The 14715-nt window shown below is 38.2% G+C and overlaps 1 protein-coding gene across 4 annotated transcripts in view; it reads left to right on the top strand.

Annotated features, from left to right (window-relative positions):
* Positions 1 to 14715, top strand: part of SYTL4 (synaptotagmin like 4) — a 79843-nt gene that overhangs the window by 42795 nt on the left and 22333 nt on the right. For 3 of the 4 annotated variants that reach the window (XM_055338562.1, XM_055338559.1, XM_055338561.1), the window contains 4 exons: positions 9898 to 10078; positions 10336 to 10551; positions 10686 to 10795; positions 11029 to 11131. In XM_055338562.1, coding sequence (XP_055194537.1) covers positions 9969 to 10078; positions 10336 to 10551; positions 10686 to 10795; positions 11029 to 11131 — 539 coding nt within the window. In that variant the 5' untranslated portion in view covers positions 9898 to 9968. Of the gene's footprint in view, positions 1 to 5199; positions 5277 to 9897; positions 10079 to 10335; positions 10552 to 10685; positions 10796 to 11028; positions 11132 to 14715 lie in introns of all 4 variants that reach the window. The other variant, XM_055338560.1, reaches the window with a different exon arrangement.

Raw genomic sequence — 14715 nt, 5'->3', positions numbered from 1 at the left:
AATTTTGATTAATTATATTTGATTTGAATTAATTTTTTCTACTACAAAGTATAATCTGCTGCTAACCCCATTCTGCGTATTTTTTCATCTCAGATGTTGTAGTTTTTATCTCTAGGTTTGATTTGGGTATTTTTTTTATTTGGGTATTTATAAAAGTACTTCCATGTCTTTATTTACCTTTTAAAAATTCGAATGCAGTTAAAATGACTGTTCTAATGATTTTTTTTTTGCTAATTCTAACCTTTTGTCAGTTCTTGGTGAGTTTATTATGATTTATCTCCTCTTCATGGACTGTATTTTCCTACGTTTTTGCATGCCTGTTAATTTTTTAAATTGAAGTATAATTGACACATAGTGTTATATTAATTTCAGGTTTACACCATAATGATTTGATAACTCTATAAGTTATGCTATGTTGAATTCACCTCAAGTGTAGGTACAATCTGTTACCTTACAACACTATTAAAATGTCATTGACCGTGTTCCCTATGCTGTACCTTTCATCATTGTGACTTATTCATTCCAAAACTGGAAATCTGTACCTCCCACGCCCCTTCACCCATTTACTTGTTATTCCACACCCCCTGCACTCTGCCAACCACTAGTTTGTTCTTAGTTTCTTTTTTTGTTTATTTATTTGTTTCATTTTTTAATATTCCACATACAAATGAAATCATATGGTATTTGCCTTTCCATATATGACTTATTTAATTTAGCATAATACCCTCTAGCTTCATCCATTTCATTGTAAATCATGCCTGTTAGTTTTTTATTGGGTACCATATATTGTGAATTTTACTTTGCTGAGTGCTGCATATTTTTATATTACTACAAATATGCTTGAGCTCTGTTCTGGGATGTACTTGAATAACTTGGAAACAGATTGATCCTTTCAGGCTGTTTTGTTTAGATTTATTAGGCAGGACAAGAGCAGTATACATATTCTGGGGCTAATTAATTCCCATTATGGAACCAAGACTCTTATGAGTACTTTGTCTCACGCCCTGTGAATCATAAAGTTTTTCAATTTGTCTGGTAGAACAGGCACTACTCCTGGCCCTATGTGGGTAACAGTGTTCTTTTGAATCCTTTCAGTTGGTTCTGTCCTTGGCCTAGGGTACTTTCATCACAGGCATGCCATGCACTGACCAGTGCTCTGCTGAATACTCAAGGGAAACCCTTGGCAGCTCCCCAATGATCTGTGTGCAACTCTCTCAGGTACTCTGTCCTATGAACTTTAGCCACCTGGGTTTTCTGACTCTCAGCTCTGTCACCTCAGCTCAAGGAATTTACCAAGTTCTGCTTACATCCCTGTTCCCTGCACCATAGCCTGGAAACTGTCTCAAGACAGTGAGCCTGGAAAATCAGAGTTCTCACCCTATTATTATCTCTCAGGGATCTCAGATCTTCATTGCCTGATGTTCAGTGTCTTGAAAGCCACAACTGTTTCATATATTTTATCCATTTGGGGCAGTGGCTTGCTTCAGGCAAGGTGGAAATCCATTTTTTTGTTACTTCATCTTAGCTAGAATTAGAAGTACACTGACATTCAAAAATCCCAAATTTTGGGGGCAGCCTGGGTGGCTCAGTGGTTTAGCACCACCTTCAGCCCACGGCCTGATCCTGGAGACCTGGGATTGAGTCCCATATCAGGCTCCCTGCATGGAGCCTGCTTCTCCCTCTGCCTGGGTCTCTGCCGCCCCTCCCCCCCGCCGTGTCTCTCATGAGTGAATAAAATCTTTTAAAAAAATCCCAAATTTTCATTACCAATTATAATTTGTAGCCCAGTTTCATTCTAACCTTTCAAAAATATAGACACTATCACATTTTTTGTCATAGCTATATCAATTCTGATTATCTATATTCAAGAATATACAGAATCTGACACATAGCAGTGTAAATCTCATCACTAGTCAGTTCCTGTATAAAACATAGTATCGTTTGCGTAACAACAGCAGTTTAATTTGGAGCTTCTTGGTTAAACTAATATACTTTGAAAGACTCTAGTTCACTTTTTCATGTTCAGTTAAGTATAAATTTTACCAAAATTGTCCATTTTCCTTGGTCCAAACAGCAAAATGCTCTTAACATATCACTTGATGGGACATAACCGATAATCCAATAGAATTTATATGCAAGACCATCACATAATTACTACTTGTAGGTTTATAGTAACACATTAGTACCAGTTCAGTCTTTTTGTCCTTGAACATGGATCAGTTTTTCTGAAATTCTGTCACTTGAATATTGTCAGCATAGTTTCTCACTTCTAAAAACAATGAAACTTTAAATAGTGTCTAGATGCACTTTAACTCACGATTTGTCTATATTCTTTAAAAGAAAGTAAATGCCATTTTCAAGTCCCAGTTAAGTCTTTTTTTAAAAGATTTTATTTATTTAGTCGAGAGAGAGAGAGAGAGAGAGGCAGAGACATAGGCAGAGAGAGAAGCAGGCTCCATGCAGGGAGCCTGATGTGGGGCTCAATCCTGGGACCCCAGGATCATGCCCTGGGCTGAAGGCAGGTGCTCAACCACTGAGCCACCCAGATGTCCCCCAGTTCAGTCTTAAAGCATGAGTACACATATAAACCTGACAAAATAAAGTAACAGATAACATTCTCTGTTATCAACATTCTATTTTTTAAGATTTTATTTATTTATTCATGAGAGAGAGAGAGAGAGAGAGAGAGAGGCAGAGACACAGGCAGAGGGATAAGCAGGCTCCACGCAGGGAGCCTGATGAGGGACTCGATCCTGGAGTCCCAGGATCGTGCCCTGTGCTGAAGGCAGGCGCTAAACCACTGAGCCACCCAGGGATCCCTCTGTTATCAACATTCTTTTTTGTTGTTGTTATCAACATTCTTGAACACTACTTCAAGCACTTTACATATTTTAAAAACTCATTTAATCTTTATAACAAGCCCCAAAGTGTAGGTAATTATCTTCATTTTACAAATGAGGAAATTGAAGCAGTGAGAGGTATAGTAACTTGCCCAGGGTCACACAACTATTGAATAGTGAGGTTGGAATTCAAATGTAAGCAGTCTGGCTCCAGAGTCTGTACTCTTAACCATGACACCATCCTGCTTCAGGAAAACAAAAACCACTTTTCTCTCAGCTCTATTACTGCTCTTCAATTTCTGTGAGTTAAGTTTAAACACATAAATAGATTTCTGGGTGAAGGCATTCAGTAAACATTTATTGAACTTATATTGTGTATCAGACACTGTGCTAAGTAAGTTCCTGAGGATATGAAGTCCAGATACAGTGCCTGCCCCCAAGGAGGTTGTATATGGTATAAGTTTCCAGTTTGAACATGCACTATGTATTTAGGAGAGAGAGAGGTACCAAGGTGCCCAACAAAGTAAACACAGTTTCAACTTTGGGAGCACGAACAATGATTTTTAATGTAAATACTATTTTTATAAGGATTTCTACATTTTTAATCATCCTTTTCATATTTTGGGCCCTTGTCCAAGGTCATATACCTAATAAGTAGCAAAGCTAAGATTTGAATCTAAGTCTGTCTTACACTATTATGTTCATTCTATGCTTCCTACCAGTTGACCCAGTTTTTTGTTTTTATACCTCATCTTCAGAATTTAAAATAACTCGAGAGCAGTCTCGCCACCACTTCTTGAAAACTAGCTGTTAGTATTAATGTTCACTTATTAATTATTATTATCTTCTAATCTCTAGGTTTAGTGTATAATTAGATATATCTACTTGGATCTGTAATTGAGAGAGAATGTTAACCTTCCATTTTGATAGATTTTCAGCTTCCCCTGGCTTTTGTATTTGGGTTAAAATATCCTGAATTTTGAGTGGTAAGTGTATATAATTTTCCAAGTCAACAAACCATCCTTTCTAAAATAACTTCCCATGGGTATGAGGTCCCACAAGGGTGCCATATTAAGATATTTAATCTGAGTCTTGACATCCCACAATTAACATGGAACAAATTGTCCATCAGAGTTTGGGCATGGACACTCATGTTCCCTGAGCTGTGGTTTTCTCAATAGATAATCCTTGCTCTTTTGACAACACATCTGGGACTGAATTTCAGTGAAGAGTGTTAACAAGTAATTTTGGGGTTTGGTTTCTCCACTAAACTGTAGTATTCATCAGCTGGGAGAATATGAAAGGTCACAGGTTTCCTAACTTCAAACCTGTCTGGTTTTACCTGTGCATCCATTATTTTTCTAAGTTATGTTTTTCAAGATGTGTTATATCACCTACCATAAAACTATTTGCATAAAAAGCATTACTTTTATTCCACATTTTCCTTTTTGAATTTCTAGAAGACATTCTACAGTATGGGAGTGACAGTGGTGGAAAAACAGCCTGCAGGTTTTCTTCTTTTAAGATATTAATGATAGATTTGGTACAGTTCTAATTTTTTTTAAAGATTTTATTTAGTTATTCATGGTAGACCTAGAGAGGGAGAGGCAGAGACACAGGCAGAGGGAGAAGCAGGCTCCACGCAGGGAGCCCCACGCAGGACTCGATCCCGGGACTCCAGGATTGCGCCCTGGGCCAAAGGCAGGCGCTAAACCACTGAGCCACCCAGGGATCCCCTACAGTTCTAATTTTTGTTTGACCTATGAGTTACTTAGAAATGTCTTTAAATTTCCATAATGTTTTGGGATTAGAAATGATCTTTTGTTATTGACCTCATATTTAATTCCGTTGAAGTCAGAGACCCTGATCTGTATGAGAATGGTTTCTCTGAAATTTACTGAGACTTGTATTATAACTTAGTACATGATAATTTTTGAGGTAGATGTTCCATTTGTACTTGAAAAGAATGTAATTTTCCAGTTGGATATAGATTTCTATATATGTCCACTAAATCAAGCTTATTTTGTTGTTGAACTTGTCTATATATTTATTAAATTTTTATCTGCCTGTTCTGTCAATAACTGAAAGAGGTATGTTAATCTTTCATTTTGATGGTTGAATTTTTAATTTTTCTTTGGTATACTTAATCTTCCTTTATATATTTGGAAGTGTTAAATTAGGGCATACAGGCTTATTTACTCTATGAACTGATTTTCTTTATGTGTTATAATGCTTTTATTATCTCGAAGTTTTATTTTTCAGATGTTAATGTAGCTATATCACCTTTCTTTGGGTTGGCATTTACCTGGTATATCTTTTTCCATCTTATTTCCCATCTTTCCTCATCTTTATGTTTTAGATGTGTCCCTTGTAAAATGGCACTTAGCTGGATTTTTAAAAATGTTATCCAGTCTGTTAACTTCTGCATTTTAACGGGTGAGTTTTGCTCATATATGTTTTTTTAATGTTCACTAATAACATTGGAGCTTATTTTTACCATCTTCTTTTTGCTATTTGTCTCATTTTTTTTCCTATGCTTTCCTTTTTGTCCTTGCTTCAAAAAATTTTTTTCTTATCCTGTTTTCTTCTCCCCACTACTGATTATGCAAGATTGCATCTCAAGCAAACTGACTGGTGACAGGGTTAGGGTTTGAAACTACCCATGGTCAGAGGTGGGGTTGGGGTGAGATGGCTTTTCTGAAAGGAGTCATATTGGCAAGTTATGGGGGAGAGGAGGCAGGGAGCTGAGTATGTCATAGGCGGTGGATTCTAAATCTTTTTTCTCTACAAATGTGAAACAAGGATGTCTGATAGGAACTGGAGGAAAGGGAAGTGGGAGTATGAGATGAGACTAATGAAGGCTTAAAAAATAGAACCTGAAGCAAAACTAGGTAAAGCAAAACTAGGTGAAAACCTGAACTAAGAGCCAGTAAAAAGACATAAAAGTGACAGTGAGGGTCCACCTGAGTTGGAGACCAAGAATTGTGTAGGGCTTGGGTATAGGAGCATAAAAGGCAAGACTATAGCTTTGGTACAGATTTGGGATTTTGATGGGCAGTTGTAGCAGAGGGATGAAGATAGATGGATATGGAAGATACTTGTGAGAATGGTTCAAACATTGAGTCATTTGGAGTCCAGTTTGGGTTGGAAAGGAAAACAGATCAGCAGGAGGCAAGGAGACCAAGAGAAAATGAAAGATGGGGGATCCCTGGGTGGCACAGCGGTTTGGTGCCTGCCTTTGGCCCAGGGCGCGATCCTGGAGACCTGGGATCAAATCCCACGTTGGGCTCCCGGTGTGTGGAGCCTGCTTCTCCCTCTGCCTGTGTCTCTGCCTCTCTCTCTCTCTCTCTCTGTGTGACTATCATAAATAAATAAAAATTTAAAAAAAAAGAAAATGAAAGATGGACTTAAGAGACTGTGGTCTTTTTTTTAAGATTTTATTTATTTATTCATGAGAGATACACAGAGAAAGGCAGAGACACAGGCAGAGGGAGAAGCAGGCTCCCTGCAGGGAGCCCGATGTGGGACTCGATCCCGGGACTCTGGGATCATGCCTTGAGCTGAAGGCAGATGCTCAACCACAGAGCCACTCAGGCGTCCCACGAGAGAGACTGTGGTCTTGAAGTGGTTGAAGAACAGGTCTAGTGGGAATGAGCTATGGTCAGAAAAATGGGGATTACTGAATTTAAGATTTTAGGAGGAGGCAGTTCTGGTTGATCTGGTCCATAAGTGAAAAACAAAGAGAAGATATACAACATTAGCAGTTCCATTTTCTTATGGTGCTGTATTTATTTCCTCAATGATGTTCTTACATCTGTTGGTCTTAATATTACTTGGTCTCATTATTGTGTCAGTGTGCCTGTTTTATTACTTATCATTCCCAGTGTACCTGTGCCAGCCATCCTTGGTCTTTAGCTGCTAGGCAATTGGTAGATACCTATTTTATTCATGAGCAGCTGATATTTTAGCCAGTGCTCCATTCATAATCACATAGAGGAGAATCCATTTGCACAATGCTTTTGATTGCTCTGATAAACATTTTACAATAGTTTTGGCCATGATCCTGCCTGGACAGAGCCTTTAGAGTGCTAGCTCTAGAATCAGATTGCCTGGGCTTGAATCCCAGCAACTTTACTTACTTTGTTTACTACTGGGCAAGTTAACCTAACCTTTCCTGGATCCTCATCTATAAAATAGGGATAATAATACTACTGCGTTCTTAGGGTTGTTGCGAGGATTAAATTAATATATATAAAGTACTGCATTGTCTGCCATTATTGTCAATTCTCAATAAATAGAACTGATGGGGTGATGATCAGCAGTAGTGGCAGCAAGTGCAACACTTTTTTTCACAATATCATGTTAGGTGCTGGGCCAGATACAAAGAAGAATATTGAAAAAGCCCTTGTTCTCAGAGAGTGTAATATTCTCCTTGGTTTGAAAACTAAGAATTATTTCTCAAGATTATCTAAGAAAGGGTCCATGAAGGAAACTTAGTGTCTTACAGTTCAATAAAGACCAGGAAATAGCCAAGTCAAGAAACTGTTGATGGAACCTTATAACTATGCTGCGTTGTTTATAGTCTTCATTGTCCTGTAGGTAATTGGAAAAAAAAAGAGTGGAAAAGTGCTCATGGTCTAGTTTTAAGGGAGAGCAGAAAAGGAAAAGATGATCCTCATTTCCTTTCAGCTTTGTCTACCCTGAGCACTTTGACTGACATGACTACCAAATCGTACTTTCAGATACAGTCACTCTTCCTGAGGACCAGCCCTGTGCCTCCAACTACTTTCTGAGCCTAATTACCTGGATATCCTGTATGTATGTAGCACAAACTCACTATGACTAAAATGAAACTTCTTGCTTTACTTCCATACCTGTTTCTTCTCTTATAACTCTTCTCACTGTTAGGATTATTACTAATCTATCAGTTGTTAAACCAAGACAGGTAAGGTAAGGCATCTTTGTGCCTTCTTCATCCTCTTAGTCACTCCATTCTGTTACTTCTGCTTCTCAAACTTGATTCTCTGCTCTTTGTCTTGCTGCCCTGGGTTACGCCTGCCCTGTAGCAGATTCAGCAAGTATGTGTATTGTTAAACATGGATTTCAAACATTGTGATTGGCCCTGTAACATAACAGTATTTCACTTTCTTGATAACTTTGTGAAATATATCATTTTGCACATGAGAAACTAGAGGGTGACAAATAAAATGACTTGCCAAGTTGGGTAGAGGTGCACTTGGTAAACCTAGATTGTCTTTTGTCTGGACTATTACAGCAATCCCCTGTCTCCTCTGAAATTTCTTTTTTAGGACTTAAAAGTAAGACTTCTTTACGTAAAAAAATCATAACTATATACAGTAAAAAAAGTGAAAGTTGCCCCTCCCAATCCTCCGCAAGAGAAACCAATGATCGTGGTTTTTGTTCCAGACTTTTTTCTCTGCATATACAAATGTATAGGTAAATACTTTACCAAACAAATCATTCAGTATAGTCTGGCAACTACTTATTTTTTCTACTCCAAGATGCATTTTCAAACAGATCTACCACATTTCTTAATGGTTGCATGGTATGCCATTATATGGAAGTATTTTTTTTAAAGAACTTCTTTGTTTTGTTCTTACAAATAATGTTACAGTAACATTCTTGTATATATATTGTTCTATGCACATTTGTATGAATATTTCTATAGGTAGATTCTTAGAAGTGGTATTGCTTGGGTAACGAATGCACATATTTTACAGTGTGTTATGTACTTCCAGATTGCACTTCAGTTTGTCTTTTGAATCAGTTCTTTTGTACTAAAGCTAGAGTAAAATGGATTTAATCATTTAATTTCCCAACATCAAAAACAAAGCAACAACAAACATGTTTGATGGACTTCTATTGTCTATGTAATAAATGCAAAAATTCTTAATTTTCAAGAATGCAAGTTATAGGGGTGGCTGGGTGGCTCAGTCAGTTAAGCCTCTGCCTTTGGCTCAGAGTCCTGGGATCATGCCCTACATTGAGGCTCCCTGCTTAGCAGAGAGTCTGCTTTTCCCCTCTCCCTCTCCCTCTGCATCTCTTCCTGCCTCTCTCCCTGCTCATTCTTTCTCTCTCTCTCAAATAAGTAAATAAAACTTTAAAAAAAGAATGAGAGTTATAAAATTTAGCCCAAACCTATCTTTCCTACCATTTCCTCCCACCAACAAAAATATGCTGCTTTATAAGGAAAAATTCACTTCTTCTGTGAAACCTTCCATGTATACGGGTCATTCTCTTCTCTCTCTATGCAAGATAGAATTAGTTGCTTCCTTCTTTAGGTTCCCATAGCATTTAATTTATTATCCCTCTGATAGCACTTAGTGCATTGTACTGTATTTATGCATATCTGTGTCCCCTACTAGTCTGTGAACTTAAGGACAGGAATTCTGTGTGTCTTAGTCATCACTGTATCCCTAGCACTTTGCACAATGCACATCAGAGTGAGTGCTTAACAAATGTGCATGAAATGGGTGAAGATATTCTTCAGGTAGTGGTAGCAACAAGAACTTTGGGAGATAGAGTAGGTGATGGAACTTTTAGAGTATAGCATAAAGCTATCTGAGTCCTGAGAACACAGAAGCTGGTCAGGAAAGGAAAAATGGGCTTCAACTGGCAGAAGTCCCTATGTGGTTTTCTTCTCTACTACAGAGACCAGCTGTCTGATTATTTGGTTTAATAGATTTGGGACTTGGGAAAATGTAAAGTATTGAAAAATTGGATGATCTAGGATTCACTTGCTGTAGGGAGAGTTCAACTCAGCTGTTCTGTGCTTAATCCAGACTAATGTGCTCATGCTGAAAGACTCAGCCCTTTTCCAGAGTCATGAATAAGTTATCCTTCTTGAAAATCCAGAGCTGCCTCATTTTCAAGGGCAGGATTCAGGTGGGAGTAGGAATGGTAAATAGGTCAGATATTTCTGCATTGTCTTTTTGTCCTGGCTTAAGGGGAAAGTAGTCTACTAAGAGGTTCTAGGGCTGTGGGACTACTCTGGAGTAAATTATCTGTGTGAAAAGTAGTCCTTATCTTATTTCAGGCAACTGTGGTGGCATTCCTGGTCTGATTGATTTGAAGAAAGAAGAGTAGAATAAAAATATAGAATAAATCATGTCAGAGATACTTGACCTCTCTTTTCTGTCTGAGATGGAGAGGGATTTGATCCTCAGTGTTCTACAACGAGATGAGGAGCTCCGGAAAGCAGATGAGAAAAGGATTAGGTAAGCATTCCAGAAAAAGCATGGGTGCCCAGACCTTTGACCAATTTTATCTGGACCTTTCCTTATACCTCCCATGTGACTTTCAGAAGAACTTATGTATCAGTATACAATTCCTCCCTTGGGCTCTGAAGTTGTTGCTTCTGTAGAACCAAATTTTAATTACCAAACCAAAGTCTTACTGTCTACCCCTCAACAACTCTCCATGCAACCTATGCAGACTGTGAACGCACTTGTGCTTCTCTTTGGGTTCTTGGCAGGCGACTGAAGAATGAGCTACTGGAGATCAAAAGGAAAGGGGCCAAGAGGGGCAGCCAATTCTATAGCGATCGGACCTGTGCCCGGTGCCAGGAGAGCCTGGGCCGTTTGACTCCCAAGACCAACACTTGTCGGGGTTGTAATCACCTGGTGTGTCGGGACTGCCGCATCCAGGAAAGCACTGGTACCTGGAGGTGTAAGGTGTGCACCAAGGAGATGTGAGTATCACCTGTGGAGAGAGGCAAGGAGGCCCTGGCTGTGGGGAGAATTTCCCTCCTCGGCCTTTGTTAGTTGAATGGCAAGAGACATTTAAAAAAAAATTCACTTGTCACTTTCCTTTATTCCTTCTCAGAGAGCTGAAGAAGGCAACTGGAGATTGGTTTTATGATCAGAAAGTGAATCGCTTTGCTTACCACACAGGCAGTGAGATAATTAGGATGTCCCTGCGCCGCAAACCTGCAGGTACTGGCCCTGTCTGGAAATGGTTTTGTTTTGTTTTGTTTTTGAGGTACTTGACGTCAGTGAAAGATCCCTTGGCTTGGAATCCTATTATATGTTCTTACTAGTGGTGTCTTTACTTCATGGGCTCTGTGGGGAATATAAAGATTATATTGCATCCCTTCTGCAAGTGGGATGTGTTTCCATCCCCCTCCTCTCATTACCACCACTCTGCCATGCTTTTGTTTACCTCAAAGTGAATAAAAGAGAGACAGTGGGACAGTCTCTTCTTCATCAGTCACAGATGGATGATATCTGGCCAGGAAGAAGGATCATTCAGGAGCAACAGAAGGAGCCCAGGTAAGAACTAACAATCATTTACAGAGATGCTACACATCCTTTGAATTCTATTATTTTAAACTTTGTTCTATTTATCAAAGAAGAGCTGTTTATGACAGGAAAATTTGGAAAGTATAGAAAAGAATAAAGAGAGAGGGGGAAAATCTATTGCTACCACTCACATGTTAACATTATCATTTTGGAATATTTACTCTCTTCTTTTTAAGACCAATTTAAAGTTGAATAAAAATAACACATACTCATGATTAAAAATTTAACCTGTACAGGAAACAATAAAGAAAGCAACAAATCACCCAAATTCCTAATACCCACAGTACTCATATGTGAAAATTATTTAAGGCATCATTTATCTATATATGTAGGTAGAAGGATGGGTGGGTGGATAGACTGAAAAACCTGTATAATATTGGATCATAATATATACATTAAAAGCATGCTATTTAATTTTACTTGAATTTAACAGAATAAAACAGAGGAAATAAAATTGAAGAATTGCTCATCTTCAGATAAATGTTTCTTTACCATAAAAGATATTAATCTTTAACATCCCTCTAAGTTTAAGAAAAAAAATCATAAAATCTATTGAGTAGTCATTTTTTTCCTAGTGTCTTTTAGGTAATAGTTTTATTGAGATAGAATTCACATACCATACAATTCACCCATTTATAATGTATAATGCAGTGGTTTTTAGTGTTCACAGAATCGTGCAACCATCGCCTTAACTGATTTTAGAACTTTTCATCACCTTAATAAGAAACTCTATACTCTTTTAGCTAAAACTCCCAACTTCCTTATCCTTTCCCACCCCTAAGCAATCACTGATCTACTTTCTCTCTATATATATTTGCCTATTCTGGACATCTCATTTAAATGGAATAAAAGAATATGTGATCCTTTGTGACTGTCTTTTCTCACTTAATGTAATGTATTCAAGATTCATCCATGTTATAGCATGTATCAGGACCTAATTTCTATTTATTGCCAAACAATATTTGATTATATATTCGAATGTTCTATTGTATGTATATACCACATTTAATTTATCCATTCATCTGTTGATGGACATTTGGATTGTTTTTACTTTTTGGTTATTATAAGTAATGCAGCTATGAACTTTCATTATGAGTTTTTGTATGGACATACATTTTCATTCCTTTTAGGTAGATACCTAAGAGTGGAGTGCTGTGTCAGTCACTTAGTCATTTTTAAAAAATCTACCTGTTTCAATATTATCACTGTACTCTGTGCTATGAAAGAGAAGGAAATTAGGGGCACCTGGGTGGCTCAGTTGGTTAAGTGGCTGCCTTCGGCCCAGATCATGATCTCAGGGTCCTGGGATCAAGCCCCCATTGGGCCTCCTGCTCAGCAGGGAGTCTGCTTCTCCTCTCTCTCTGCCTCCTCTCCCCTGCTCGTGCTTATGCTCTGTCTCTCTCTCTCAAATAAATAAATAAAATTTTAAAAAGAGATTAGCTTTCTTATACTTTCTCCAAATACTTTACCCTACTCTCATTTTTTATACTCAAATTACTTTTACTTTGACAGCACTTCTAACATTTACATTCTGTTATGCAACCATAAACCATCTGCCTGTTTTATCTGTTTAGTTTTTGTTCATATTTAACAGGAGTATCCTTATAACCTTGGACCATGGCTTCTTTGTATTTCTGAATTTTTTCCTTTCATTTTTTTCTTGGTTGTTTGGATTTTATCACTGAGAAGTTCCTTCAAGAAGGGCTTGCAGAAGCAATATTTATTTTACTCTTTCATGTTAAGAATGTCTACCTACTGACTTAATACTTGAATGGTATCTTGGCTGGATATTGTATTCTTGAGTCACACTTTTTTTCCCTTATAATTTGTAGACATTATTCCATTGTCTTCTACTATTGAGTGTGACTGTGATGAAGTCTGAGGTCAGCAAGCCTTCTGTTTTTCTCCCTTGTAGGTAACTTACTGTGCGTATGTGTGTAGGTACACACATGTCTCAATGGTGATCATTCTGTATCCTCCTAATATGTACCCTTGATGAGTCCTTTGTTCATTGCTGGAATATTTTTCTTTTTTTTAAGATTTTGTTTATTCATGAGAGGCACAGAGAGAGACAGAAATATAGGTAGAGGGAGAAGCAGGCTCTCTGCAGGGAGCCTGTTATGGGACTTGATCCCGGGATCACACCCTGAGCTGAAGGAAGATAGATGCTCAACCTTGTGCTGGGCCCCTTGGCTTCTGCTGGCTGGCATTCATCCATACACCAGCCAGCCTTCTCTGTTTCTGCTACTGTTAGAAATGTCCCTGTTACTGTTCAGACATTCTCTAGTACATTCTCAAACCTTCCTTAATTGTCATCTGAGAGTGGCCACCTCCTATGCATACAAATCAATCATTATAATTTTCCTCAAGAAATTCTGGGAAGAGGAAGTGGTGGTTGGGCTGGATGAGAATATTTCTGCTCTAATCAGCAAGCCTCTCTTATTGATGATGTAAGGACAATTTCTACCAGCTTTGGGGGAGGCAATAAGAAGAAAAAAAGGGATACTTTGCTCTCCCCTTGACAGAGGTAATTGCCTTAACTGCTACACAATGTTTCACTCTCAACCTCTTACACTCTCATTCCTGAGAAACCCCTGAGTTGCTCTCTTTTCTGGCCTCATATTGTTTTTCAATAGGTTAAGGTTACAACTATTAATAAGCTAGGGCTTTTGCTCCGAGGCTGTCAAACTAGCCCTTTTCAAGTCTGTAAAACTTGTGTAGCAATTAAGAGATATGAAATCTCATATATTCATGTAAGTAGCTCTTCTATTCATGTTTTTGCCTGGCTATAACTGGAGATGCTTTTAAACTACAAGCTTTTTTATTAAGTAGAAAATATGCTTATTGAGAGGAAGGGCAAGATGTTCCTAGTGACCTGTCTAAAGAATCCCTTTTACCAAAGACAGCTTCTATCAAATGAGAGCAAGAATTGTACTGATTCTGAACAATGTAGGGGCAGGACAATAAAATCAGGACATTTTTTAAAATTGCCTTTTTATTTTTTTAAGGATCTTATTTATTTATTTATTCATGAGAGACACACACACACACACAGAGGCAGAGACATAGGCAGATGGAGAAGCAGGCTCCCTGCAGGAGCATGAGGTGGGACTCAATCCCAGGATTCCAGGATCATGACTTGAGCCAAAGGCAGACGCTCAACCACTGAACCACCCAGGTGTCCCTGGAAAATTTTTCTATGTCATATCCTCTGAGCTTTTCTTCTGTTTTATTAGTTAAATTTCCCACCCTAGGGACGTTGGATTTCTTATTTATTTATCCTCCTTTTCTTTTAGTATCGAATGCAAGAGAAAAGAAAGGTAAAAGCAATTCACTGTGATTAACCCAACCTTTTCCTCTATGCTTTGATTTTCAGCCATTTTCTTTCCTCCCCTTTTCCCCTTTCGTTTTGCTATATCTAATGTACTTTTAGAATGAATTATCTTGGGATACCTGGGTGGCTCAGTCGGTTAAATGTCAGACTCTCGATTTCAGCTCAGATCATGATCTCAGGCTCATGATCTCAGGGTCCTGAGGTCAAGCCCTGCATTGGG

This window comes from Nyctereutes procyonoides, unplaced genomic scaffold (genome assembly GCF_905146905.1).
Source record: "Nyctereutes procyonoides isolate TBG_1078 unplaced genomic scaffold, NYPRO_anot_genome, whole genome shotgun sequence".
Classification (NCBI taxonomy): domain Eukaryota; kingdom Metazoa; phylum Chordata; class Mammalia; order Carnivora; family Canidae; genus Nyctereutes; species Nyctereutes procyonoides.
The sequence above is the reverse complement of the archived record's forward strand: the minus strand, read 5'-3'. Positions and strand labels throughout refer to the sequence as shown.